The 27,837-nt window shown below is 36.8% G+C and overlaps 2 protein-coding genes across 2 annotated transcripts; one reads left to right on the top strand and one right to left on the bottom strand.

The window, feature by feature from the left end:
• The first annotated feature begins 924 nt into the window (after window positions 1-924).
• Window positions 925-10,859, top strand: LOC136205245 (phototropin-2-like). The gene is made up of 23 exons (XM_065995756.1): window positions 925-1,860; window positions 1,929-2,111; window positions 2,202-2,293; window positions 2,394-2,586; window positions 2,717-2,936; window positions 3,136-3,206; window positions 3,377-3,483; window positions 3,929-3,978; window positions 4,062-4,166; window positions 4,466-4,525; window positions 5,382-5,471; window positions 5,814-5,890; window positions 5,995-6,079; window positions 6,585-6,665; window positions 6,972-7,075; window positions 7,232-7,281; window positions 7,586-7,692; window positions 7,775-7,897; window positions 8,571-8,622; window positions 9,496-9,608; window positions 9,760-9,900; window positions 10,006-10,129; window positions 10,429-10,859. Exons 1-22 carry the CDS (start codon window positions 1,196-1,198, stop codon window positions 10,120-10,122), a joined length of 2,886 nt encoding a protein of 961 aa, XP_065851828.1. The 5' UTR covers window positions 925-1,195; the 3' UTR covers window positions 10,123-10,129; window positions 10,429-10,859.
• LOC136205246 (AP-1 complex subunit sigma-2) lies at window positions 4,286-14,346 on the bottom strand. Its single transcript, XM_065995757.1, has 8 exons — window positions 14,200-14,346; window positions 13,377-13,463; window positions 13,070-13,161; window positions 12,853-12,961; window positions 12,504-12,539; window positions 12,277-12,363; window positions 12,127-12,194; window positions 4,286-4,566 (listed from the first exon to the last, which is right to left on the bottom strand). Exons 1-8 carry the CDS (start codon window positions 14,200-14,202, stop codon window positions 4,563-4,565), a joined length of 486 nt encoding a protein of 161 aa, XP_065851829.1. The 5' UTR covers window positions 14,203-14,346; the 3' UTR covers window positions 4,286-4,562.
• Window positions 14,347-27,837: the final 13,491 nt, after the last annotated feature.

Genomic DNA, 27,837 nt, shown 5'->3' with positions numbered 1-27,837 from the left:
AAATTTAACCGATAACGATCTGAAAATAAAAAAATTCAAATTCAAGAATTAAATGATATTTTAAATAATTTTAATTTTTCAACTTTTTAGGTTTGAGATCATTTAGGTTTTATCTTTGAACAGAGAAAAAATCAACATTTAGAGAAAGAAAACTCTAAAAATTATTTTGAAAAATAAAAAGTGGTTTCATAGTAAATATGATACAATTATGAACTTATGAAAGTTTACATTTTGAAGTTATTAAATACAATTGAACACGAATAAGGAGTTATCGATGCAATCGGGCAAGAATATACAAAAATAGCGGGCCATTTAAAAAATTTAAAAATTCAAGGAGACAATTTAAGTTTTAAACCAAATACACGGAGCAACATATATATTAAATCTTAATTTTTCTTAATTTTTTTTAAGAGTTGAAAACAAAACGGTATAAATGAGAAATTAAAAATCTGCTCGATCAATAATTGTTAGCATTAATTGTTTATTATTAACTAATTAATTAATAATGTTTATAAAATTCCCTTTCAAAAAACAATTCATAAAAAGATAATAGAAAAATCAACAAAAAATCTAAGTAATTAAATCATTTAAAAAAAATCTAAGCAATGAAAATGACATTTTTATTTTCGTTAATTTGTCAAAAATAAAATTCAAATAAATAGAAAAACAACAAAATAGAGATGACTTTTAACAGGAAAAAAAATAAATTCACATAAAAAAGCCAAAAATAATAATAAAGATGTTTTAGTGACATTGGGGTCAGGGTGAAATACGGTTGGACCTTCCTATTTATGGTGGAATCCTCCTAAATCCTAACATTATCTCTCACAACAAAATTATTATTTCCTCATTTTTTCCTCTTCACACAAGTTTTTTTTTTTTTTTTTTTTTTTTTAAAAACCCAAAAAAATTAAATATTTTTTTTTTTTATAATTTGAAACAAAAACTCAACTGGGTTTCTGTTAAATGTCTGAACTTTACAGCTTTTTCAGAGGTTTCTGAATCTGTTTCCAGCTTTTTTGGAGCTGAACTACTGGTTATGTTCATATATATATAAGGTTTGTGTTCTTGTAGTTGCCGGAATATTCTTTAATTCCGGTAGCAGCGACGACCGGCGACCGTCTTTGGCTTTTCATGTTGGTGTAAGATAAGGTTGTTTGTTTTTCCTCCATTGAAGTTGAAAGAGAAGAAAGCAATGGAAAAGACTTACGTGGATGATCGGAGATCGATGGAGATCTTTGAGCCGACGGGTAGTAGTAGTAATAGTAGTAGTACTAATACGAGAGATGTCAGAGGCATTGATACACGAGAGAAAGCCGAGACTCGAATTATCAATTCTAGCAGCAGCAGTAGTAGGAAGGAGCCGGAGAACAAGTGGATGGCGTTTGAACGAGAGGTTTCCGGTGACAACAGCTCGAAGATCAGTTCTCGTGATGGGAAAGATGAACTGAAGGGAAGTGGGGCTGATGTTGTAGCTACGCCTGATTTTAATGGTGAATCGTCGTACAGGAAATTGTTAACAGAAACAAATATAGTGGAAAGGACTGCAGAATGGGGACTTCAAGTTAAGCCGGATATTGCGGAAGGTAGTTTCACGGGCATAAGGATATCGTATGGAGATGGAGAGAAAAACAGTAGCTCGTTTTTTAGATCCGGACAGGGGTCAACAAGGTCGTCTGGGGAATCAGAAGCCGGAACTTTTCCCAGGGTATCGCAGGAGTTGAAGGATGCATTGGCAACACTACAGCAGACTTTTGTTGTTTCTGATGCATCGAAACCAGATTGCCCGATTATGTATGCCAGCAGTGGTTTTTTTACTATGACGGGATATTCTTCCAAGGAAGTTATCGGACGGAACTGGTAAGCTTTTTTTCCAGGTAGCTAAGCTAAGTGCAATAGAGAGATAATACGCACTTTTGTATTTTCAGCCGATTTCTCCAGGGAGCAGAAACCGACCCAAACGAGGTAGCAAAGATACGAGACGCAGTGAAGAGCGGGAAAAGCTACTGTGGCAGGCTGCTTAATTACAAGAAGGACGGAACTCCGTTCTGGAATCTACTCACTGTCACCCCTATTAAAGATGAGAAAGGAAACACTATCAAATTCATCGGGTTAGTTGATTAACATATTCCTCTCTCCGAAACAAGGAATGCATGTCGAATTGCTAACCCGTCTTTTTTTTTTTTTTTGCGACAATATAGTATGCAGGTAGAAGTCAGCAAATATACCGAAGGAATTTGCGACAAGGATATACGACCTAATGGATTGCCTACGTCTTTAATTCGCTATGATGGTAAAAAACGAAAACAGGCATGCATATCAGATGTAGTTTTCTAGTTTAAAAAATGCAGGAAAATTTCGTATTTCTAACTTCTCTATTTATCGTAAATCAGCTCGTCAGAAGAACCAGGCTTTAGATTCTATGACAGAGGTTGTTCAAACTGTAAAGGATCCAAAATCTCATGCTAGAAACATGACTAACGACACATCGAACGATCTAGACTATCAGCTGCCGAAATCTGTTTCTTTTGACATCAAGAATACAGATACATCAGTTAGAAAATCAACCCGCATTTCTCTACCGGGGTTAGTCTCTCTTCTCATTTTCCATTTCCTACTGAAAAATCTTGTTCATAATTGGCTCAATGAATGCCCTACAAGGTCCAAGGACTCGAAAAACGCTTGTATTTTGAGCTGGGTGATAATAATCCTGCAGGTTCAAATCAAGGGCTCCAAGTGTTTCGGTGATACGCGAAGCACCACCCCCTACTGTTCCACCGGAAATTTTGATGACCAAAGATATAAGAGTCTCTGCCACTTGGGGGGATGCTATGAGAGAAAGGGAGATGCGTCAAGGAATCGATTTAGCAACAACACTCGAACGAATCGAAAAGAACTTTGTGATTACGGATCCTAGGCTCCCCGATAACCCTATTGTAAGCACTAATCTGATGACTATTAGGCAAAGTTTGTTTTTCTTGCTCTAGTCTAGATATCTGCATTAAAAGGTTCCGAGATCTCAAGTCTCGACATGGTTATCAATGCGAAAAGATCTCTCTTTCAATAGTCCCTTCCGGGCACTCAAAATGTGAGATCAAGAAGCAGAACGACTCTAAATCTTTCCTTTCTATGCAGATATTCGCATCTGATAGCTTCCTTCAGCTAACAGAATATTCGCGCGAAGAAATCTTGGGAAGAAACTGTCGGTATGAAGTTCACTGTTATTTCTTGTTTTCTCTATTTACCTTCTAACTTAGGAAAACTTAGATATACCCTATTCAACTTCATGTTTTCCCGTGAATTACTCGAACTCAAGGTAGAATCATAAGAGTAGAACTGTCGGCATTCTGACAGTAATGTAATCGTTTTTGTATAGGTTTCTTCAAGGACCAGAAACAGATCAAACAACAGTTTCTAGAATAAGAGATGCTATCAGGGAACAGAGGGAAATTACAGTCCAGTTGATCAACTACACTAAAAGCGGTATGTGATTTTTGGAATTATTTTCTCACAATTTTAGTACCAACTGAAGAAGTTCTGGCTAGCTCGTTTCATCTGAAACTTAGAGAATTACGGGTCAAAATGGCCCCCGGAGTTGGGGGGCATGATCAGTTCAGCCCAAATCGAATTTTACGTACGAACTCAGTCCTGAAATTGGCAATATTTGATAAATTAACCCAAATATAATCACTTTTAGTACCTAAAGTTTGTCAAATTTGTCAATTATTGCCGACTTCAGTACTGAGTTGATACCTAAACTTCAATTCAAGCTAAATTGATCATGCCTACCAATTTTAGGAACCATTTTGACCCTTTATTCGAAACTTAGAAAGAAAATATCAAATCAACACTTCAACATATATAACCATAAGTTTCATTTTTTTTCTCTATTAATATTTATGAACTCCTATGCTTTCTTGAATTCCAGGAAAGAAATTTTGGAACTTATTTCACTTGCAACCTATGCGAGATCAAAAGGTGGCTTTTCGTAGTTCTAAACAACTATCTATTTTCGAGTTATCTTATTTGATCTACCTTCTCATTAATTTCTCCTAATGTAGGGTGAGCTTCAATACTTCATTGGTGTTCAACTAGATGGAAGTGACCATGTGGAACCCCTACAAAACCGCCTCTCAGAAACCACGGAGATAAAAAGTGCTAAGTTGGTACGAAACTCAAGTTCACTCGTGTTTACTTGATTAATCGACACCCTCTCTCTCCCCCCATCCACCCGGAAAAAGAAAAAAGAATGAAGCTGCATAAATTAGGATCAATGAATCCATCATGGTATAAACAATTGAAACACATACTAAACAAAATACGAATATGTTATCATGAACAAGTATAACTACAATGCGTGTTTTAAGCGTTTGAAATCTGTCGTGCAAGTACCTATAAGGAGAAAATCTCGCCTTTTCTTTCAACATTTTTATGTTACGAATGCTTACATCTGATTCTTTAACAGGTCAAAGCTACTGCAGAGAATGTTGATGAAGCTGTTAGAGAACTTCCTGATGCCAACTTGGTAAGGTACTCCTTTCATTCCATATTACAGCTGATAATTACCTTCAAAAAAGAAAAAGAAAAAAAATAATTAATCTGCATTCTTTTTCTTTCTTCGAGCCTTTTGCGAGAATATTAGCTTTTTTGGTCACTAAAGAGTCCATAAATAACAAGTTCAACATTTTCCAACACATAGTAAAAAGGGTAGATCTATGTTGCACAGAAATGGAAACAGAAACCGAGAACCGTTCTCTCTAAGAAAATGTAGCTAGGAAACGGAAAAGAAACGGATACGAAATGGGGAAACACTAATAAAGAGAGTTTCCGTGCAACATTGGGGTAAATATTTTGAAGTTCAAAATTTACTTTCTTAGTACAAGGAGCCTTGTATTTAGTTGTGCACCATGTTACTTATGTCCTGAGACTGTAATGCAGTTCAATTGTCCTTATGTGGTTGTCTAAATTGTCTCCTTTTTTTGCATTCATGATCACTTTAGTACCATTGCATAATCCTATCAGAATAGCATACCATGTGCAGATGGACAATAGACTGTTTCATTTTTGTCCTAATATTCCAGCAACAATAGATAATAGTGCAAAAAGCACCTTTCACTTTACAGATTGGGACAAATAAGTACAAATTAACTTGGTGAAATGACGAGGGAAAATTAGGACATGGATAAAAAAGAAGAGTCAATGATCTAGGTTATTTTGGACTTTAATGTTACAGAATGTAAAGTTCAAGGATTTTTATGTCAAAAAATGAAGTTTAGGAACCATAATGTTAGTAGAGGTATAGTTCAGGGACCACAGATAAAAGTTGCCGAATATAATTGCATTGGCATGTGATTGAAACTTACATGTACAATATTTTTCAGACACCTGAAGATTTGTGGGCACTTCATTCCAAGCCTGTCTATCCAAAGCCTCACAAAAGGCACAGTCCTTATTGGCTAGCAATACAAAAGGTGAGGCAGCCTATCCAATACCATATCATGCCTACGAAACCGTGTATTATCGCAGCATTTGTTCGCACAGGATTTAACTAAAACTCTAAGATAAGAGATTAATTTGGTCCTTCAATTAATCAAGCAATGTCAAATAAGTTCAAAACCTGTCATATTTGGACCAATTTGACCCTTTTGACAAGATGAAGGACCATATTGATATTTTTGGATCTATTTGATCTTGCTTAACAAGTTGAAGGATCAAATTGACCCTCTATCCAGAAACTTGGTGATCTTGCAGTTCTTTATCAGCTAGGATATCATTTATTATATGATATTAAGTTCCGTCGTTTTCTATCACAGATCACCTCCAATGGCGAAAAAATAGGGTTGCAACATTTCATTCCCATAAAACCATTAGGTTGTGGTGACACTGGGAGGTAAACTTATACAACTTCTATCTATCTATGCAAACATTTACGCGTCCTGTCGTTCAATGCTCATTTCTCAGTTGAACTAAGCAAATTTCTTGTATTTGTTGCAGTGTTCATTTGGTTGAACTAAAAGGTACAGGGTTACTATATGCTATGAAGGCAATGGAAAAATCTATGATGATGACCCGTAATAAGGTCAGATTAACCATAAGATTTTTTGTTCCTTTTCTTTTGAAGTTGCATATATTCAATACCGAATATAGCTGCAGGTGAAACACCATTACTATAAGCCTGCCCGAGGGCAAAGGATGGGGAGGGGGTCATTGGGTCTGTCGGCCGCCACCGACACCCGGAGTACCACCCAAAGAGGAGGTTGTTCTTTCCATGGAGGGGGCTGCGTAAGCATCTCCAGCTATAGTTGTTTCAGCCTCCCATCTCCATCTAGTTATTTCTGGCACAATTTAGTGGACAACCAGACTGACACGACACTGTTGACACAACTATTATTTTTCTTGCATTTATATTACATATAATCATATGAAACATATAGATACGTAACATAATTTTGACACGGGTTTTCACCCCTAGCTTTAGGCTCTAGAAATGCAGATGTACAGATTTAACATCCTAGTACGAAAATAAATCATGACTCATAATAGATCATCATTTGATACCATTCCCTTGCAATTGTTTTCAACAGGTACACAGAGCATGCATTGAAAGAGAAATTATTTCACTTCTAGATCATCCCTTTCTTCCCACGTTGTATGCTTCCTTTCAGGTATTCTAATTGAACTTGCTAATTCTCCTCTCTATCTATCTCTCTGTTATTTATACATGTTTCAGTGTGTGTTCAACTGTCTTTTCTATACCGAAACTTCAATAAGTTCTTGACGAGAATTGCATAGCTTCTAATTTTCTACACAGTTTTTCTATGATCATATAAATCTATAGTTCATTAGTATTTTGCTGTAGTTCAAACAAAATAACTAAAAATCATTTAATCCGAAAACATTGTGTTATCCTCATTTTCTATGCTTTTAAATTTTGAGATTAAATAAACTGATACTTCTTTCTATCTCCTCAGACTTCTACACACGTTTGTCTGATAACAGACTTTTTCCCTGGTGGAGAGCTATTTGGATTGCTTGATATTCAGCCTATGAAATTTTTTAAGGAAGAGTCAGCAAGGTATATCTTGTTTTCTGCTGTAAATCTGAATCAATTTCGCGTTTTTTTTTTTTTTTTTTTTTGGCTCTTTCGGTATTCATAGTTTTCTCTTTAGATCAATGTCCACTTGCAATTTCTCTCTTTGTAATTCAACGCAAATTTAATCTGCATCTTCAGGTTTTATGCAGCAGAGGTTGTCATTGGATTGGAATATCTTCACTGTTTAGGTACTTATGTTAGCTCATTTTTCATGTATTATCAATGGAAAAAACGACTCCAATTTATGCAGTGATGATTGCATTATGCTGTGACTCGTTCTAATATAATCTACTTGATTCAAATGCTGTTAACCAAGTATTTCAACACAAACTAGACACGACTTAATCATCTAGCAGTTAAAATGAAACAGAAAGCTTGTCTAGTTTATTATTTTCATTTTTGATTGCCGAGAAAGACATCTCTTCTTTTGACCCTTTATCCTATTTCTATGTTCTTGGTGGTGACTTTACTGTTTTAATGACTTTATTATAGGGATAATTTATCGGGACCTGAAGCCGGAAAACATTCTACTTCAGGAGAATGGGCATGTGGTTTTAGCTGATTTCGATTTATCTTTTGTGGCAAACAGTAGGCCACAAGTAAGTTATTGTTTTCTTGTTACATTGGTTGAATCAACTTACTGTTTCATGTGTCTAACATGTTTATCAATGTGTTATACAGGTAATAAAGCACCCGCTGCCTAATAAAAGAAGAAAGTCTAGAAGTTATCCGCCACCGACATTTGTTGCAGAGCCCAAATCACTATCGAATTCTTTTGTTGGAACTGAAGAATATATTGCTCCTGTATGTGAACTTCTATTTATACTTCAAGTTTTTGAATTTCATTTGCTTGATTTATTTCAATTTATGTACATAAAGGAATGCTAGCTAGAAGGAATTTTGGGGATTACGTACAACTCTTTTGGTCGTTTCTCACCTAGACAATTCTCAATCCATGTTTTTCTTATCTTTCCGTTGGGGTAAAATGCAGCATCAGTCGCTCAACTTTAGCTATTGTTTCCCTATGGTTACTAAGCTTCAATTTGAGTAAAAATAACTGAATATTTATTTTTGTCCCACTAAATTCACTGTTATAAATTTTCGGGCAAATCTATGCCAAAAAAAGAGACATAGTATTGCTTTTTCACCATGTACAATCCACGTTAAATTCCGAGTCATGCCATGTGACAAGATAAACACACCAATCACAGTTTATAACAGTGACTTTAGTGGGACAAAAATTGAAGTTCACTTATTTTTATGGATCAAATTGAAATTTAGCACCGTACTGAAACAATAGCCAAAATTGAGTGACCATCCGTCCGTACATTTTACCCCTTTTTTTTAATCTTGAAAGAGCATGCAGTAACTTGCTCATTCAAACAAAATGTTACTTAGAAGGTTATTTGCATAACTGAAATCAAAGTTGTCTTTTGAATAATGTTTTTACTAATGGTTATGAGTTTTTTTACCACAGGAAATAATCACAGGCATAGGCCACAGTAGTGCCATTGACTGGTGGGCTCTTGGTAAGTATACTGTAAATGCATGGTAACCAAAAATCACCCTAAAAGAAAGATTGAGTTTTTATTTTGGGTTAACAAAATACTGATTTGCACATAAAATCAGTATTTCGGTGCGCCACCACAAATGAGATTGTAGGTAGAGGTGGCAGTTGTGTACACGAGCCGACAACATGACATAAACTCGGCATAGATATAGTGGGTTAGTGTTTTATTAAACAGGTATCGAGTCATTCTTGGGTTGACACAAAATTGACACGCAAAGTTTTGGCTTGGCTTCGCTTAGGGTTGACCTACTAATTCGAAAATGAAACAAATATTAAAAATTATTATTATATTTTCTCATGTTTTTATGTCACCTTAACAAAGGTAATTAAATAAAAACTTGCCCAGGACCACCACTGGAACCTCCCATATTTTTATCCCTGATAGAAATTGTAAAATTACATGTATCCAGTGATTAAGTTGCACAACCCAACATAATACTAGCGGACCAGGGGTTTGTTAAATAGATGTGAGATCAAACTTTTGAATGGTTAGTGTTACCTGCTAATAAAAAAATGACAAACATTTAGAAGTATTATTATATCCTCCTATATATTTAAATGTCACCATTAATAGAGATGGTAAAATTATATATAATCTAAAAACATGACACAAACCCGATTGGGTTGACACGATTATGACACCAATATTTTTTAATTGGGTTAAGATTTGACACCAACTCGATAATGACATGACACGTACACAACCCGCTTATCCGAATTGCCACCCCTAATTGTAGGATTACTTGTCTGTAAAATTGCAGTTCCCACCCCTAATTGTACACAACCCAATATTTTTCTTGACGCTGACTTAATTTTACATTTTGGAATTCAGGTATTTTGCTATATGAAATGCTTTATGGTAGAACACCTTTCAGAGGAAAGAATAGACAAAAGACATTTGCCAACATTTTGCACAAGGATCTCACCTTTCCAAGTAGCATCCAAGTAAGAACCAATCTGCATTTTGCAGTTTTCGTTCTGATTCTTTGATCGGAAATTATGATGATTAAAATCTAAGATCATCTAACAGAAGTTGTAGTGCTCCATTGGAGAATCAAATGGTTAACTAGTGGTTGATTTTCATCGACATTTGCAGGTTAGTCTTGCTGGCAGGCAATTGATCAATGCACTATTGTGCAGAGATCCTGTGAACCGGTTAGGATCAAAAACCGGCGCAAACGAAATCAAAGATCATCCCTTTTTCCGAGGGATTAAGTGGCCCCTAATACGATCCATGGTAGTTTATATTCATCTACATTTTAATTTGTGGAAAATGTACAGCAAAAAGTAACAAGTCTAGAAAGAAAACTCCTAACTATTTAATTATGCTAAACATTTCCAGGTACCACCGACATTGGATGTGCCCCTGAAAATAACTAAAAAAGATCCAACATCCACAGGAGTCACATGGGAAGATGATGGTGTGCTTACACCAGATATGGATATGGACCTTTTCTAAAGTTAAGGTAATAACTAAAGAGTATAATTCGGAGAAACACATTGTTTCTTTCAGCTAAGAAAGATCTGTCAAATTCAGACACAACAACACTAGTTACAGAGACAACCCGATTGACACGATTATCATTTTTATTGTATTTATATCATATATATAGTAATGTGTAGTATATAGATCCCATAACACGATTATGACACAATAACAGACTTTGACAACCCTAAATTATTAACCTTTTACTGAAGTTTGATGCTATATATTTATCTATGTCTATACTCTGGCTAACAACTTGCTTTCCTATCAAAATCTCAGGAGTCCAGAAATCATAACTGGTGGTTCTTCGAGTGCAACTACAGTTTATGACATCAAGAATCTTAGGACAAGATTGCTGTATCACGTGTTCTGGATATTGTGTGAAATGTAAATGAGAGATTATGCAGTTTACTACAGACATGGATGGGAGTGGTCCTATATGTTCCTCTAGGATCACAGGTTTGACACTGCTCATGAAGCCAGCTGCTTCAGTTAACGAAGATGAAAATAATCGATGCACTGGTTAATGACAAGGTTGAATAGGGTTCTGTAAAATATCAGTAATCAGATAATAAAGATTTGGATGGGTGGGTAGGCCGGTCTATCGATGGCCTCTGCCATCAGGATGTAATTCTCGAGTTTTGTTTTGCCATTGGAGTAAATAGTCAAAATAATAAAATTCAGAAGCTATCTAGTTTTTTATTTTGATATGATCTAAGATTATCTTTTCATTTTCCATTTTGTCGCCCCAAATTCATTTTCAAATTGCCTAGCATAAACTGGCAGCACTGGTACCTACATTCTAGGATGTAAGCTAATGCAATATTTATAACCTGATCAACTAAATGATGCTTTCCTCATGTGAATGTTCTAAAATGTTCTTTCAAGGCCTCCCAGACAACCCAGAATTTTGTTTTTGAGGCTGAAAATTCATTTACGAAAATAATAAAATAAAAACAATGTTATTCTGATAACCCAAGGACAGGACACGATTTCAATGTAGCAAAATTGCCACATAATGCCAATTTTCCAAGCTCTTGGTGACTTTTAGCTCTTCACACAATCCCTCTGTAGACCAAAGAATGCTGCTGAACATATGACTGACACCAAATGAATTAAGGGTCAAATTGGTCGTTAAAGTTGACAGCCAAGATCAATTGAACCCAAATCGAAGTTTAGGTATCAACTCGGCCCTCAAGTTGGCAAATTTTGACAAATTGACCTGAATACAATCAGTTTTAATAGCAAAAATTTATAAAATTTGGGTCAATTTGTCAAAATTTACCAACTTGGAGTCTGAGTTGATACCTAAACTTTATTTGGACTAAATTGATCCTCACTACCAAGTTTGAGGGCCATTTTGACCCTTAATTCGACACAAAATACAACAAAAGAGAAACAGATTCAGACTAATTTGACTTTCAGAATCCTAAAATGGAGCTTAATTTATGTATTAACTTTGATATAGATGACTGAGTGAACAACAGAAGAAATTCTTTGCAACCATATGTAACTATTTGGTCCGATCTCACCAACTCAACAATCACATAAATGTGATATAATGAACTTAATGTTTATACCTGTTGTTCCATTAGAGAATTTGGGTTAAAAAGTTCATGCAAACCAAAATGTGAGCTGAGAAAGAGAAAGCAAGCTGGGGAGTGAATGTTCCACCAATCTATCTATTCTTTTAAAAGCTAGATTCCATTCAACAATTGTCCCAGAATTTAATTACAAAAAGATATCCATTCTGGAAAAAAAAAATCAGCCGTATTTGACAAATCATAAGATATCAATCATATTTTGACATAGAATTCTACATGAATTACAATAGCCATCAAGTGTACAACTATTGGGAATATGAGCGCAACACACATTTCATATATCAAGAAGAAAACTTGTAATAGACACCACCAACCCATAGCACAGAACTTCAAAGTCAAGCAATACAAAATTTAATTGCTCTGCATATCTTACTTGGTGGCCTGGGCGATAATATTACTTATTGAACTGGCCTGCTCTTTTGCAGTCTCCACCAGTGAATCCTACAGTTGAGATAATATAGCACTTAGAAACCGATAAGAGTCAACAACAAAGTGAAGACATTGTGAACAAGGATAAGAATACCTGTGCAGCTATTAGCCGAGCAACTGTCTTCTTGCTTGGCTCTTGAAGCTCACCAGCAATCAAAAGCTCATCCAATATATAGTAGGCCTTCATGTCAGGAAAAAAAAAATGAACAACTTAGTATAGCACCTTCCATATCTTATGTATGGGAAAGAATAATCAGTCGTACTTAATAATAACCAATAGTAGCCCAACAAAAAAATTAATTACGAGATAAAGATGCATACCTTATGAAAGTTGAAGATCAAGTCCAACTCACAGACCTGAAAGAATATATAAATTACCAATCAAGCAAACAATATAAAGGAGTAATTAAGGCCCTGCTTATCTCATACAGTATTTTCTTTTAAAAATTTATGTTGTTTTACGCACAGAAAATATGAAAGGAAGAATATTAGGTTAAATGGAAAACAAAGCTTACTTTCAAAACGTTTACACCAATTTTCAAAACAAAAGGTCATTTAAAATAACAAAAAAAAAAAAGTTGTACAGAATGTATTTCCATATGTATATCATGTTTCGAGAAACCAAGCTCGAACAAAAACGGATAAGACCCATATTTTAAAGTTCACTCACACTGCCAAAGTAGCGATCCAAAATCTCAACAAAATGATGGATTATCTCAAGGACTTCCAATTCATTGTCCTCCTCATCAATACACATGCAGAAATAAAGACTGGCATACCTGCATAACACAAAATACGTTTGGAGCAATACTTCTGATCAGCACTAAAATTGAATACAGACTTACAGATTCTCTAATCACAAAGAAGGATCAATCATACTCCATTACCTTTTATAAACAACTTTATATCCCCTCCATTCAACAAAATTACAAAGCTTAGGTCCTCGGCTCAAGATCACTCCACTCAGCTCACGAATAACCTTCTCATAGAGCATTATCATGGGCAAAAATACAGCATCAATGTTCAGAAAGCAAAATATTTCAAAAAAAAAGAAAGAAAGAGAGTTCAACAGAGCATGGCACCACCAAAACAATAATCTATTGATATCAGGGCCATTTCAAAATGACAAAACAATAGATAATTAGTTGGAATCCACAATGGAAAGGTTGGAAAGAAGAAAACTCATGACACTACCTTAGTTCTTTCCTTTTGTGCATATGGAGAATACCATTTTGTCAACCGCACTTTTCCTTGCCGACTAATGAGAAGGACGAATTGAATCTGAAACAAATAGGAATACGGTCAATTAATGCACCAGAAGCATAGAAACTTTACAATGACATTAATATTTAGGAAGTCAAACTGAATCAATGATGTGAATTTGCAAAAGAAAGTTAAGTGAAGCATTTGCAGATAATAAGCAGATGGTGTGATTGGAAATCATGTTTGAAAGGCTAATCTAACTCTAAATTGATTGATACAAAGATTTGAATTATACATGTAAATTACTAAATTTTCCAGATTCTTTTTTTTGGAGGGGAGAATTACAGAATTTGGAATGAAATATAAATTACACAAATCCTGACAATTTTTTTAATCCCCCGAGACAACATGAATATGAACTATCTAGTTTTAGCTCTGCAAATCATAAAAATTAAATGCGTAGATCTCAACAAAATCAATATACACATCTCTAATAATACACCAACTCGAATTCAGATACAAAAATGGCACATTATTACTGTCAAATTAAAGCGACAATCAACAAAAATCGACTCTGAAACAGCTTGTAGAGTTGAACAGGAAATGCAGGAAGCAATCTATCATATATAAAAAAAAGTTCCCTAACCAACCACAGGCGAAATTCCCAAATTGACCAGATCAAAAACATACCAGCTCTAGGATATAGAATATCAGATCCGAAGTCCAAATCATTACAGTTTTGAATCTCTTTCATATATCTATAGAAAAATATAGCAAGATAAAAGAAAAATGAAAAAGAAATTCGAAAAATTACCATATTGTTTGAATTACGGGAAGAACAGAGGACTATCAGAATTCAGAACCCGGCAGAAGTCAGCTTTGCTTGCTATGATTTCTTTCTTCAGCTACAACATGAGTCTTCTCTTCTTCTTTCTTTTTATTCTTCTTCTTCTTCTTCCTATTCTCAGAATTTAATATCAAATCAATTTTTTTTAAGGTTGAGAATTGGGCCGGGCTTACCTTTACACTAAGCCCACAAACTTTTAAATAAATTAATTATATATAATTTTGTGAATATTTTTTAACATTTATTTTTAATATGTTGACTAAGATTTTTATTTTAAATTTACACTTATTCACGAAGTGGGTACCCGTCTAGTCCCGTGTATATGGACCGGACTTAGACAGAAAAGTGATATCATTTCCGGGCCATGGACATCTAAGCATTGTTTGCTTTTGTATCGAGTTTGAAATTTATAAAAATAGATGATTTAACCAGAGCTAGTAATATTGTATTTATACCTATATATTATATAATATACTTTTGAAATCAAAAGATATTATAAGCAAGTGAGTCTGATTTCCAAGCCTAAGATCGTTCCAATCTAAGTCGATAAAAGTAATAGCGAAGTGGACTAATTTTGAGATATATATTTTTAGATGTAAGCCAGTGAATTACGTCCGTTGTAATCCTACTTATTAAATTTTGTGCGATATCATTTTATGCTGAATGGAGAAGCGGTGGATTCAATTGTCCCAAGTCGTGACTGTTAATGTTGAGATTTAATGATAAACGTAATTGAATGTATATTATCTCAATTGAGTGAATTACAAAAAAGGTGAGTAGGTATTTATACTCTTATGTACAACAACTAGGATATGAATGATTGTGTGCTGATATTTAGGGATATGGGATTCTTAGTCTAACTGATGAATTTGAATAAGTCCTGAGACTAAATCAAGAGGTAAAAGGGTAAAGGTATTTACTGCAAGGTAAAGTATTTAATTTACTCTAACATCCCCCCTCAAGCCGAGGACGAGGGAGAACTTGTAGTCGTGTGCGAAGCTATTGAAAGCGAGTGGGAGGCAGAGGCTTGGTAAGAATATCGGCGACCTGGTCGTCAGTAGGGATGAACCGAACATTTAGGAATCCAGACTGTACTTGTTCATGAACAAAATGGTAGTCAAGCTCGATATGTTTTGTGCGAGCATGAAATACGAGATTGACAGTGAGGTAGATGGCACCGATGTTATCACACCATAATTGCACCGGCGTAGGCATGGGATAGCCAAGGTCATGAAGTAAGGAACGTAGCCAGAGAAGATCGGCGGTGGCATTAGCAAGCGCTTTGTATTCACTTTCTGTCGAAGAACGAGCAATGGTGGGTTGCTTGCGAGTATGCCACGAGCAATGGTGGCATTAACGATTTTCCTAAATAGATACAATAGGCTCCAGTGGATCGACGATCATCAGGGCAGCCACCCCAATCGCTGTCAGTGTAGCAGTGAATATGACAAGTGGGAGTGGGTGAGAATGTAAGTCCATGCTCAGAGGTGCCTTGAACATAGCGAAGAATACGTTTTACAGCTTTCCAGTGAGCGTCAGTTGGACAGTGCAGAAACTGACAAAGCTTGTTGACAGGAAAGGCAATGTCTGGACGAGTTATCGTGAGATATTGTAGGGCCCCAACAATACTGCGATATTCAGTTGATGATGGGAGTTGAGTGCCAGTTTCCTTGGATAGGATAGGGGTAGTGGCCATAGGTGTCATGCAGGGATTGATGTCAGTCATCTTGACCCGTTCTAATATGCCATTGATATATTTGGTTTGACAAAGGTGAATTCCAGACTTCGTGTATCGAATCTCAATTCCCAAGAAGTATGATGCTTGACCCAAGTTGCGAATGGGAAATTCTGATTCGATTAGAGAGACTGCTTTATGGATGAGTGATGGTGATGTGCCAGTAATAAGGATATCATCGACATAGCATAGGATGTAGGTTTTGTCATTTCCCTGACGACAAACAAATAGAGAATTGTCTGCAAGGGACATGACGAAGCCAATGGTCGTTAAGTATTTCTTGAGGCATGTAAACCACTCACGGGGAGCCTGCTTAAGACCGTATAAGGATTTTTTGAGCAGGCAGACATGGTTAGGTTTATCAAGGTCACGAAAGCCTTGAGGTTGCTCCATGTATATCGTTTTAGTGAGGTGACCGTGCAAAAAGGCATTGGATACATCAAGTTGATTGACGAACCAATTGTTAGATGAAGCAAGTGCAAGGACAGTGCGAATGGTGGTGGCTTTAACAACATGACTGAAAGTTTCTTTGAAATCTAAACCAGACCTTTGTGTGAATCCCCGAGCAACAAGCCGAGCCTTGTGTCATTCAATTGAGCCATCCGCATTTGTTTTGTACAGAACAGCCATCTGTTTGTAATTGTATCCCTATTTGACGGACGAGGGACGAGTACCCAGGTTGAATTGTCAAGAAGTGCTTTGATTTCGGTTGACATGGCTGCTCTCCATTCGGGAATTTTGTTTGCTTTGGAGAAGCAAGTAGGTTCAATGTCTCCAGATGGATGAGACGTAAGGAGGCCTGCAAATTTTCCAAGAGAATTGTATGTGGATGGGCGTAGCCGCATTCGATGATTGGTTGGTGCAGTAGAACGGAGAGCTGTATTTGAAGGGCGAGCGGAAGGGCGAGGAATTATTAAAGGAGGAGATGGTGCAAAGGTTGCCAGGGCAGAAGTGTTATTGTGCGTGCAGAAGAGCTGAGGAGGCGAGACATTTGCCAAAGGTGATATTGGAGTAAGGCTGGTGATATTGGTAATTTGTAAGGGGGACAAGGGTGACGAGAATGTGGGCGAGGCGTCCCTAGTAGGGGAGGGAAGTGCTGCTGATGGCGCAGGAATTAGGGAGCGAGTTGGTGAGGCGACAGCAGATGCAGGTCCAGGCGTTAGTGGTATAGGCGGGGCAACTGTGGTCATGGAAGAAGGGCTGTTGGTAATTATAGGCAAGGGGGTTATGTGCTGCTAGTTTGAATTAATAGCATGAGGATAAGTTTGAGGAGAAAGGACTGATGTAGGCGGCAATGCATGGTGCTGCTGCATGGAGTGCAAAATAGGAGGTATGGGCACGTTTTGATTCGGAGCAGGAGCCAAGGAAGAGTTCCGAGTAGGTGGAATGTATGCTGGAATTGAAATTGTGTAGCCCGAGTCTTGACATAGAGCTGTTGGTGTTGCTGTTGTCAGATTAGATACAGGGAATAAATCTTCACGATATTCAACATGTTTGCAAGTGTATAAACGTTCATTTTGAAGATCAATACATAAATCTCCTGCATGATTAGGGGACGGTCCAAGATACACACATAGTTTGGATCTATAATCAAATTTGTGACGATTATACGGACGTAAGAACGGAAAAATTCCACAGCCAAAAATACGAAGTTGCTCATATTTGGGATACACTTTGAATAAACAATAGGATGGGAATTCATTGTGAAGGACTGGAGTGGGAAAAATATTTATTAATCTTGTACTGTGTAAAATTGCAAAATTCCAGAATTTTAAAGGTAAAGAAGATTGGGCAAGTAATGTTAAGCCTGTGTCGACAAGATGTCGGATTTTTCGTTCGGCAATGCCGTTCTGTGCATGAGTGTGAGGACAAACAATTTTGTGAATTATACCCTTTTGTTTAAAAAAGGAAGTGAGTTTCTGAAATTCGCCACCAAAATCGGAATACAAATTCTTAATTTTTGCATCAAATTGATTGACAACCAAGGCATAGAAATTAGAGAAAATAACAGACACGTCACTTTTATTATGCAAGCAAAATACCCAAGAAAATCAGGTGAATTTATCAATGAACACAACAAAATATCTATGACCATAAAATGAAATAACTGGAGCAGGGCCCCAAACATTAGCATGAATGTTTTCAAAAGCCATTCTGCTTGTTCTTTTAATAGACGGAAGAGGAGCTCTAGATGATTTTCCTAGAGGGCAGTAGCTGCACGGACCAACAGTGCCAGCTGATTGCAGTTTATTCTTGTGGGCAATTTTATTGACAGTCTTATTATGGCAATGTCCAAGTCGAGCATGCCATTGGGAGAAAGAGACAGCTTCACCAATGAATGCTTGCTTGAGACTCGGAGGTAACACATACAATCCATTCCTACTCGGTCCTCGTAATCGAATTTCCTTGGTGACCTGATCTTTCACAAGAAATTGATTAGGCCAGAATTCAAAAAAAAAAGTTGTTATCTTTTGTGAATTGTTGAACAGAGAGCAGTGATTTTGTGAGTTTGGGTACAAGTAGGACATTATTTAATTGAAGATCATGAATTTTAGTATTTCCAGAATGAGTGATAGACAAACCTTGACCATTACCAAAATAGATTGGATCCTGACCATGATACGGAGTTGCATACGGGATGTGTGTCGGATCCGATGTCATGTGATGTGTTGCACCAGTGTCTGGATACCAGGGCTGCTGTTCATCAAGGTCTGAGATGTTGTTGGGTTGCTGCCACGCCATATGGGCATATGGTCGTGAGTGAGACGGACGTCGGGTTCTGTGTTTTGTGCCATTATTGCCTGTGTTCTGCCTTTTAGATGTACATTTGTCCGCCCAATGTGTGGTGTCTCCACAAATGTAGCAATAGCCCCATTTCTTAGCCTGATGAGAAACATTTCTGGTGGAGTTGGTACTGATATTGGCAAGAATAACTGGATTTTCACAGTGTCCTTTGAGTAATGTTTCATATGAAACTAGTTGATGTCGAAGTTTGAAGTAGTCGATATCAGTTGATGAAGCCATGAGTGAAGCGATGATTGGTTTGAAGTCTTTGTGGACTCATTGAAAAATTAAACCAGGTAAAAGGTTAGATGGATAGGGATGCCCAGATGCTGATAAGTCATCCAGAAGAACTTTGAGTTTTGTCAGATATTGTTCCACAGTCATTCCATCTTGAGTGAGCCTGTCAATCGCCACGCTAATTTCCAATCTTCGGCTGCCAGAGATTACGCCATATGTGCATTCAAGCGTGTTCCAGATATCATAAAAGGTTTGTGAGTTTGTGATAACATGGTAAACATCTTCATTGATTGAATTCAATAGAAGAGCTCTAGTAATACTTTCAATGTTATCCCAATCAGCATAAGATGGGTTAAGGATGAAGTCCATCAGGTTGTTCCTGTGGTGAAGATATTTTGGTGGAGCTGGGGATGGGCTGGTAACATGGTCGAACAACTTTTGGGATTTCATGACAACAGTAATGTTCATGCACCAAGCACGATAATTATTATTGTTCAGTTGAACCTTGACCTGTACATTTGTATTGGCAGTCATGTGGAAAGGTCTGTTGTTTGTAATTGTGGAACTAGTAATACCGGACTCAGGGCACGAGCCATTGGTCATTGAATTTACCGGATTGAAATTGAAGGTGGTGTGTGGTGGTATGTAGGATCCAGGATTGAATTGAGGACAGGAATTTTGGATGTGCATTAGGCCAGGCTGCGATTGTTGAATTGGATGGCCACTGGTTGTGACCGAGTGGTGCGGAAGAGAAAACCCCACTGTTGTTGTGTGGTGTTCTGAAATTGCAGGTGATTGTTCTGATTCTGCAATTGAGAATTGATTTCAAATGCCGCTGAGATTGGCACCGTCATGGATTGCGAAGTGAAGCCGTTAATGATGGATGCCGTGGTGGTGGATGGCAGCCCAGTCGAGAATAAGGGAGCGAACGGCATCTGTGAGGATTGCGGATTTGTGAATCCCGACTCAGATGAAGTCGGTACGAAAACTGTTTGAGGGACTCTGGTTGTCTGCGGAATTTGGTGTGTTTTCCAGGAGGAAATGGAATTGGCATGGGTAGCTAAGGGATGCGGCGGTGGTAGAGTGGATGCAGAAAAAATAGGTTGAAAAGTAAAGGGCGTGTGTTGTGTTGCGACAGATGAAGCAACATCGGAAATTAGAGTGTATTCGGATGATTCGACTGTGAATGAATTTTTCGGAATCGATGCCGTAATGATTGCCGTAGAGGAGGTTGGCTCAGGATTGGTACTGTTATCTGATACTATGTTAATGTTGAGATTTAATGATAAACGTAATTGAATGTATATTATCTCAATTGAGTGAATTACAAAAGAGGTGAGTAGGTATTTATACTCTTATGTACAACAACTAGGATATGAATGATTGTGTGCTGATATTTAGGGATATGGGATTCTTAGTCTAATTGATGAATTTGAATAAGTCCTGAGACTAAATCAAGAGGTAAAAGGGTAAAGGTATTTACTGCAAGGTAAAGTATTTAATTTACTTTAACAGTGAGCTCAGACAGGATGATCCTCTCTCCCATTATCTCTTTATTTCTGAAGGGTTTTCTGCTTTACTAAAGCAAGCTCAGGTGTAAGAGAATATTCATGGGTGCAAGGTTAGTCAATATGGCTCCAGGGTCTCTCATTTGCTCTTTGTCGATGACATCTTATTCTTCTTCCGTGCAAGTATAACTGAGTGTCAGACTATGCAATCGATTTTGTCCAAATATGAGCAGATGTCTAGTCAATTAGTAAACTTACATAATCAGAAATTTTCTTTAGCACCAATGTTCAAGAAGGGACGATGAATGATATTAAAAATACCTTCGGTGTGCAAACTCCCCCAAATACAGGTCGCTATCTAGGCCTCCCCTCCCTTATTGGCCGATGAAAATGCTATTTGTTCAGTTACCTCCATGACATGCTTTGCAATCATCCTTTTAGCTGGCATGGTAAGCTTTTATCGCAAGCAGGTTGGAAGTCTTTCTAAAATCAATAGCACAAGTGATTCCCTCCTAGTGTATGAGTATCTTTCTTCTTCCGGTCTCACTTTATGAGGAGCTCTAAAGGATGATGACCTTATTTTGATGGGGATCGAAAAGCCATAAAAAAGTGTATACATTGAGCTTCGTGTGTATGAACGTCAGGCTTGGCTTTTAGACATCTTGAGTTATTAATTTGGCGTTAATAGGAAAACAAGCTTAGAGTTTAGTTTCTAATCATAATGCTCTTGCAACTAGAGTTATCAAAGTTAAATATTTTAATGATAGAAATTTCTACTTTGAGTCATAACTCCAGCTTAGTGTGGCGGAGCATCTCTAAAGCTAAACTTATCCTTGTCAAAGGTTATCATTAGCATATAGGTAATGGAAGTCAAATTAGTGTACGAGATTCACCTTAGATCCTTAACTCCAATAACTTCAGACCGGTAACGGACATCAAAGAAGGTTGGGAGAATATAATGGTAGAGGGCCTAAAAAATGAGAATGGGACAGGGTGTGTTATAGAATAAGACAATGTAATAAATGTAAGCATACCTGAGTTAACTAAAACATTGTTATAGGCTGCTATGGTCAACAATGTCTCATTGATTGAAGAAGAACCTTATGTGTGTATATATATATATATATATATATATATGTGTGTGTGTGTGTGTGTGTGTGTATTGCTCTTAAATAAAATATATCAATGTAGCATCTTACTCTACACGGTATCCCATGTATTCCTAGTATATTACATGGTCTATTACATGGTGAAACACGAATATGATAGAAGCAATCTTTGACCTCGAGAGATGTTAAAAATATCCTTGCAATTGTTGTGGTTCATTTGGAACTAATGGAATGGATGGATCTGTGATAAAAAAAACTCATATCTACTTAATTATGTGTTAACTGTGCGATGGACTTCTTGTGTGATTACCACAATCATAATATGAACTTAGTTGGCCATGGCAGATTCCAGCATCCCCCTTCACGTCCTGTTTGGTCTACTCGTGCTACCGGCGGCCTGAAAGTCAATATAAATGTTGCCTTCGATTCAACAAACCTCATTGTGGGCTTTAGAGTCGTATGTAAGAATGACAGAGGATCCATTTGCTCTTGCTGCTCATTTCTTGGTTCTTGGACAAGGCCGGCCCTGAGCCTAGGCGGGGAGTGCGCCGGTCTAGACCCAAGGTTGGAGGCGGCCAAAAAATATGAATAGGTCAATACTATATATGATGTAAAAAAAATTATAGATTAATATCATTTAGGTTATAAAGGGTCTAAATAATTGATATTTTAGATTTAAAGAGGTTCAAATGATTTTTTTAACGGGTAGACACTATGGTTACTTTGTTTTTAACAAAGTAATCATTACTTTGTTTTTTTTCACCATTGGATGATGACTTTGTTTTATTCACCATTGGATTGATTTTCTATCTCATTATCCAATTGTGAAAGAAAATAAAATAATAGTTACTTTGTAAAAAACAAAGTAACCATAGCTTGCACCTTTTTAATGTAGGTTGTGTTAGTCATTTGTTTGTTTTTGAATAAGTCTTTTCAGCTAAAGGAAGTCCTAGTCTGTAGGGAGACCTATTATTTAGGAATAACAAAGATTATCTTTTTTCTGTTTTTGTTTTCCATGATCTTAGCTTGTTAAGCGTGGATTCTGTTCTTGCTATATGGCTATTTATAGCCCTTTCATTATTGAATAATATCATCATTTTCCAGCAATTTCAAATGTTAACTCGAATCTAACATTTGGTATCAGAGCTGGGAAAAGGACCAAATTGGGTGTATGAAATTGAGAGAGTGAGAATGGCAAATTCAGAGAAATTTGTGCAGCCAACTATTCCGAAATTTGATGGCCATTATGATTATTGGTCAATGACGATGGAGAATTTCCTTAGAAGCAAAGAGATGTGGAGTCTGGTTGATGAAGGAATACCTCCAGCTGCAATTGGGACAGCTCCAACAAGTGAGGCGCAGAGGAAGACAGTAGATGAGGCCAAGCTCAAAGATTTGAAGGTCAAGAATTTTCTGTTTCAGGCAATTGACATAGAGATCCTTGAAACGATTCTTGACAAGAGTACCTCAAAGGCAATTTGGGATTCGATGAGGCAGAAGTATCAAGGGTCTACGAAGGTGAAGCGTGCACAACTCTAGGCCTTAAGAAGAGAATTTGAGCTGCTGGCCATGAAAGAAGAGAAAAGGTGGACAGTTACTTGGGGCGAACTTTGTCTGTGGTGAACAAAATGAGCTCAAAATGGCGAAAAAATGGAGCAGAGCATAGTGGTCAATAAAATACTTAGATTGTTAACTGTCAAATTCAATTATGTGGTATGCTCAATAGAGGAATCAAATGATCTAAGTATTTTGAGTATTGATGAATTACATGGAAGTTTGCTGGTTCATGAACAAAGAATGTAAGGATATCAAGAGGAGGAGCAAGTGCTAAAAGTTACTCACGATGATAGATCAAGCAGAGGAAGAGGTCGAGGCACATTTAGAGGCAGCCGTGGGAGAGGCAAAGGAAGACAGCCCCTAAGCAAAGCTCTTATCGAATGTTTCAGATGCTATAATTTGGGGCATTTTCAATATGAATGTCCAGAATTGGAGAAGAAAGCAAATTATGCAGAATTAGAAGAAGAAGAAAAAAGAAGAAGAGCTGTTGCTGATGTCCTATGTCGAATCTAATCATGTTAGGAGAGAAGATATGTGGTTTCTTGACTCGGGATGCAGCAATCACATGACAAGGAACAAAGGATGGTTCTCAAACTTGATAGAAAATTTCAATCGAATAGTAAAGCTCGACAATGATACAAGGATGGCGGTGGTAGCAAAAGGGAGTATAAGAGTACAAGTAAATGACATGATTCAGGTAATATCTGATGTCTATTATATTCCTGAACTTAAAAACAATCTGTTGAGCATAGGGCAGCTCCAAGAAAAAGGATTAGCTATTTTAATTCAGGAAGGTGCTTGTAAAGTATATCATCCAAAGAAGGGTTTGATTATGCAAACTAACATGAGTGGAAATAGAATGTTTTTCATGTTAGCATCTATTCCATAGAGAAATCCCATGTGTTTGCAAGCTGAAGATGTATCTGATAAAGAAGCACGCATTTGGCATTGTCGATTTGGGCATCTGAATCATAAGGGGTTGAGAACATTATCCTTCAAGAAAATCGTGGTTGGCCTACCTGTTCTGAAATCTCCTAAGGAGATACGTACAACCTGTTTAACCGGGAAACAACATCGAGAATCCATGCCAAAGATGAGCCTATGGAGAGCGTCAAAACCACTTCAGTTAGTACACTCAGATATATGCGGACCAATCAAACCAGCCTCACACAGTGATAAGAGGTATATTCTAAGTTTTATTGATGACTTTACTCGTAAAACTTGGATTTACTTCTTACATGAAAAGTCAGAAGCTTTTGTAACGTTTGAAAATTATAAAGCTAGTGTCGAAAAAGAGATAGGTGCATCTATATTGTGTTTGAGGACTGATAGAGGTGGTGAGTTCACCTCACTTGAGTTTGGAGATTTTTGTAAATCACAAGGAATCAGTAGACAATTGACAGCTGCCTACACGCCTCAGCAGAATGGCGTTGCCGAGAGAAAGAACAGGACAATAATGAATGTTGTTCGATCGATGCTAATTGAGAGGAAAGTCCCCAAAACTTTCTCGTCTGAAGCCGCAAGATGGTGCGTGCACATTCAGAATCGATGTCCAACTGCAGCAGTTGAAAAAAAAAACTCCAGAAGAGGCGTGGAGCAGCAAGAAACCTGTTGTAGAATACTTTCGAATCTTCGGATGTATGGCACATGTTCATATACCTGATCAAAAAAGAAGCAAATTGGATGATAAAAGCAGAAAATACGTCTTTCTAGGCGTCAGTGATGAATCAAAGGCATGGAGACTCTATGATCCAATATAAAAAAAAGATTGTTGTCAGCAAGGATGTTGTTTTTGAAGAAGATAAAAGCTGGGATTGGGGAAGATCTGATGAAGGAATGAGGCGAGATGTACTAGAATATGAAGATGAGGATGAAGGTGACACGGCTGATGTTCGGAATGAGGAAGAATCTGATGGAATAAACTCAAATAATTCCACCAGCAATTCTAAAAATTCCAGCAGCTCTCACAGCACAACCAACAGCTCCAACAAATCAAGCAGTCGGACAAATTCACCCCCAAATGAGTCAAACCATGATGAATCAGTTGAAGGGAGGGGTGTACGAGAAAGAAGAAGACCCGGATGGATGTCAGATTATGTGATCGGAGAAGGTTTATCTGAGGAAGAAACTTTGCATGCCTTGATGATGGTGACTAAGAATGATCCAATTTCGTATGAAGAAGCAGTAAGGAACAGAAAATGGAGGGAAGCTATGTCATCAGAAATTGAAGCTATTGAGCGAAACCAAATGTGGGAACTTATTGTGGCTCCTAAAGGAGTCAAACCTATTGGAGTCAAGTGGTTTTTCAAGAAAAAGCTCAATGAAAATGGCGAGGTTGAAAATTCAAGGCGAGGCTGGTGGCGAAAGGGTATGCACAACGTTATGGAGTAGACTATACTGAAGTTTTTGCTCCTGTGACAAGACTCGATACGATCCGCATAATTCTTGCTATTGCTGCTCAATTCAATTGGGAAGTGTTTCAACTTGACGTAAAAAGTGTGTTTCTTCATGGCGAACTTAAGGAGGAGGTGTTTGTGCAACAACCCGGGGGGTTTATAAAGAAAGGAGAAGAAGAGAAGGTTTATAGGCTGAAAAAGGCATTGTACGACCTTAAACAGGCGCCTCGAGCTTGGTACAGCAGAATTGAAGCCTATTTCACACGGGAAAAATTTGAAAGATGTCCCAGCGAACACACTTTGTTCACAAAATCCAAAGGAGGTAAAATTTTAATCGTCAGTTTCTATGTTGATGATTTAATATTTACTGGGAATGATAGAAATATGTGTGATAATTTTAAAAATTCAATGATGTTGGAGTTTGATATGTCTGATTTGGGAAAGATGAAGCATTTCCTTGGAGTAGAAGTGAAACAGTGTTCAAGAGGAATTTTTATTTGTTAGAGGAGATATGCAAGAGAAGTCCTAGCAAGATTTGACATGGAAGATAGTAATGCTGTAAAAAAATCCAATGGTTCCAGGAACAAAGTTGCACAAAGATGAAGGTGGTGCTAGAGTTGATGCAACTCTATTTAAGCAATTGGTTGGAAGTCTTATGTATTTGACTGTGTCTAGACCAGAGTTAATGTTTGCAGTCAGCTTAATTAGCAGATTCATGGCAAATCCCACTCAGTCACATTGGTTAGCAGCAAAGAGAATCTTGAGGTACTTAAAAGGAACAGTTAGTTTAGGAATTTTCTACAGGAAAGGAGAAAGCAACTTGAAGCTTGTGGCTTTCACTGATAGTGATTATGCTGGTGATTTAGATGATCGAAGAAGCACTTCCGGATATGTTTTTAAGCTAGGATCAGGCGTAATCTCTTGGGCTTCAAAAAAGCAGCCGGTAGTTGCTCTATCGACAACGGAAGCAGAATATATAGCAAAAGCTTTGTGTGCGTGTCAATGTATTTGGATTCAAAGGATACTACAACAGCTAGGGGTTGAAGAGAAGGCAGAGACGATAATCTTTTGTGATAATAGTTCTACCATACAGTTATCCAAAAATCATGTTTTTCATGGAAAAAGCAAACACATTGATGTGAAATTCCACTTCCTAAGAGATTTGGTGAATGGTGGTGATGTTAATCTGAGTCATTGTGCTTCTGAAAACCAAGTTGCAGATATTATGACAAAGCCTTTAAAGTTGGAGCAGTTTGAGAAGCTTCGTGGTATGCTAGGAGTTGTAGATATCACTGAAATAAGCTAAATACACATGTATTAGCTTAAAGGAGGGATTGTTAGTCATTTGTTTGTTTTTGAATAAGTCTTTTCAGTTAAAGGAAGTCTTGGTCTGTAGGGAGACCTATTATTTAGGAATAACAAAGATTATCTTTTTCTGTTTTTGTTTTCCACGATCTTAGCCTGTTTAGTGTGGATTATGTTCTTGTTGTATGGCTATTTATAGCCCTTTCATTATTGAATAATATCATCATTTTCCAGCAATTTCAAGTGTTAATTCGAATCTAACAGGTTGAGTGTTAATTTAAAGAAGTTGGTGAACATAACAATAAGTACCGTATAATTGTTAATGAAATACATTTCTGTTTATCATTATTTCCTATATTTTAAATTTTTACATACATTTTTTTAGGTAAATTACACTCAACTTTACCCATTTTAACATTGTGGTCAATGAACTTCAATTCTTAAAGGTATCGCCACTGAACTTTACATTTATTAACATCGATAACTACTCAACTTTAACGACCTCAAAATAACCATTAACGACCTCATTCGTTTTAATAATATCTTCGTTTGTTTAAATAAGAGCATCTATAGTTTACATGAGATGGTTAAAAAAAAGTAATAAATATATCAAGAAATTAAATGATACAACTCATCAATAAATTGAAAAAAAACTATGTGAAAAACTAAATTGGAGAGGTTTTGGTGTTCGGAAAGTTTTAAGCTGGTTGAAGGATAATGACTTTTAAAAAGTTGTTGTGGAATCAGATTCTCGACTTTTAGTTAATACTATCAACGATCAAGAGAATATGAATTCTATGTTATACTGTTTCTGATTGTGAATCTCTTATAAAGGAAATTCATAAATAACTGTTGTGTTCGGTTTGTCAAGAAATCTAAGAATTTAGTAGCTCATTTAGACGAGGACTAATTTTATATCATATTAGAAAGATTGTGGTACTAACTCCTTCCCTTTATTGTATCAGTTTGGAAAA

Source organism: Euphorbia lathyris, chromosome 9 (genome assembly GCF_963576675.1).
Source record: "Euphorbia lathyris chromosome 9, ddEupLath1.1, whole genome shotgun sequence".
Taxonomy (NCBI): Eukaryota; Viridiplantae; Streptophyta; class Magnoliopsida; order Malpighiales; family Euphorbiaceae; genus Euphorbia; species Euphorbia lathyris.
This window is presented reverse-complemented; position numbering and strand designations above follow the sequence as displayed.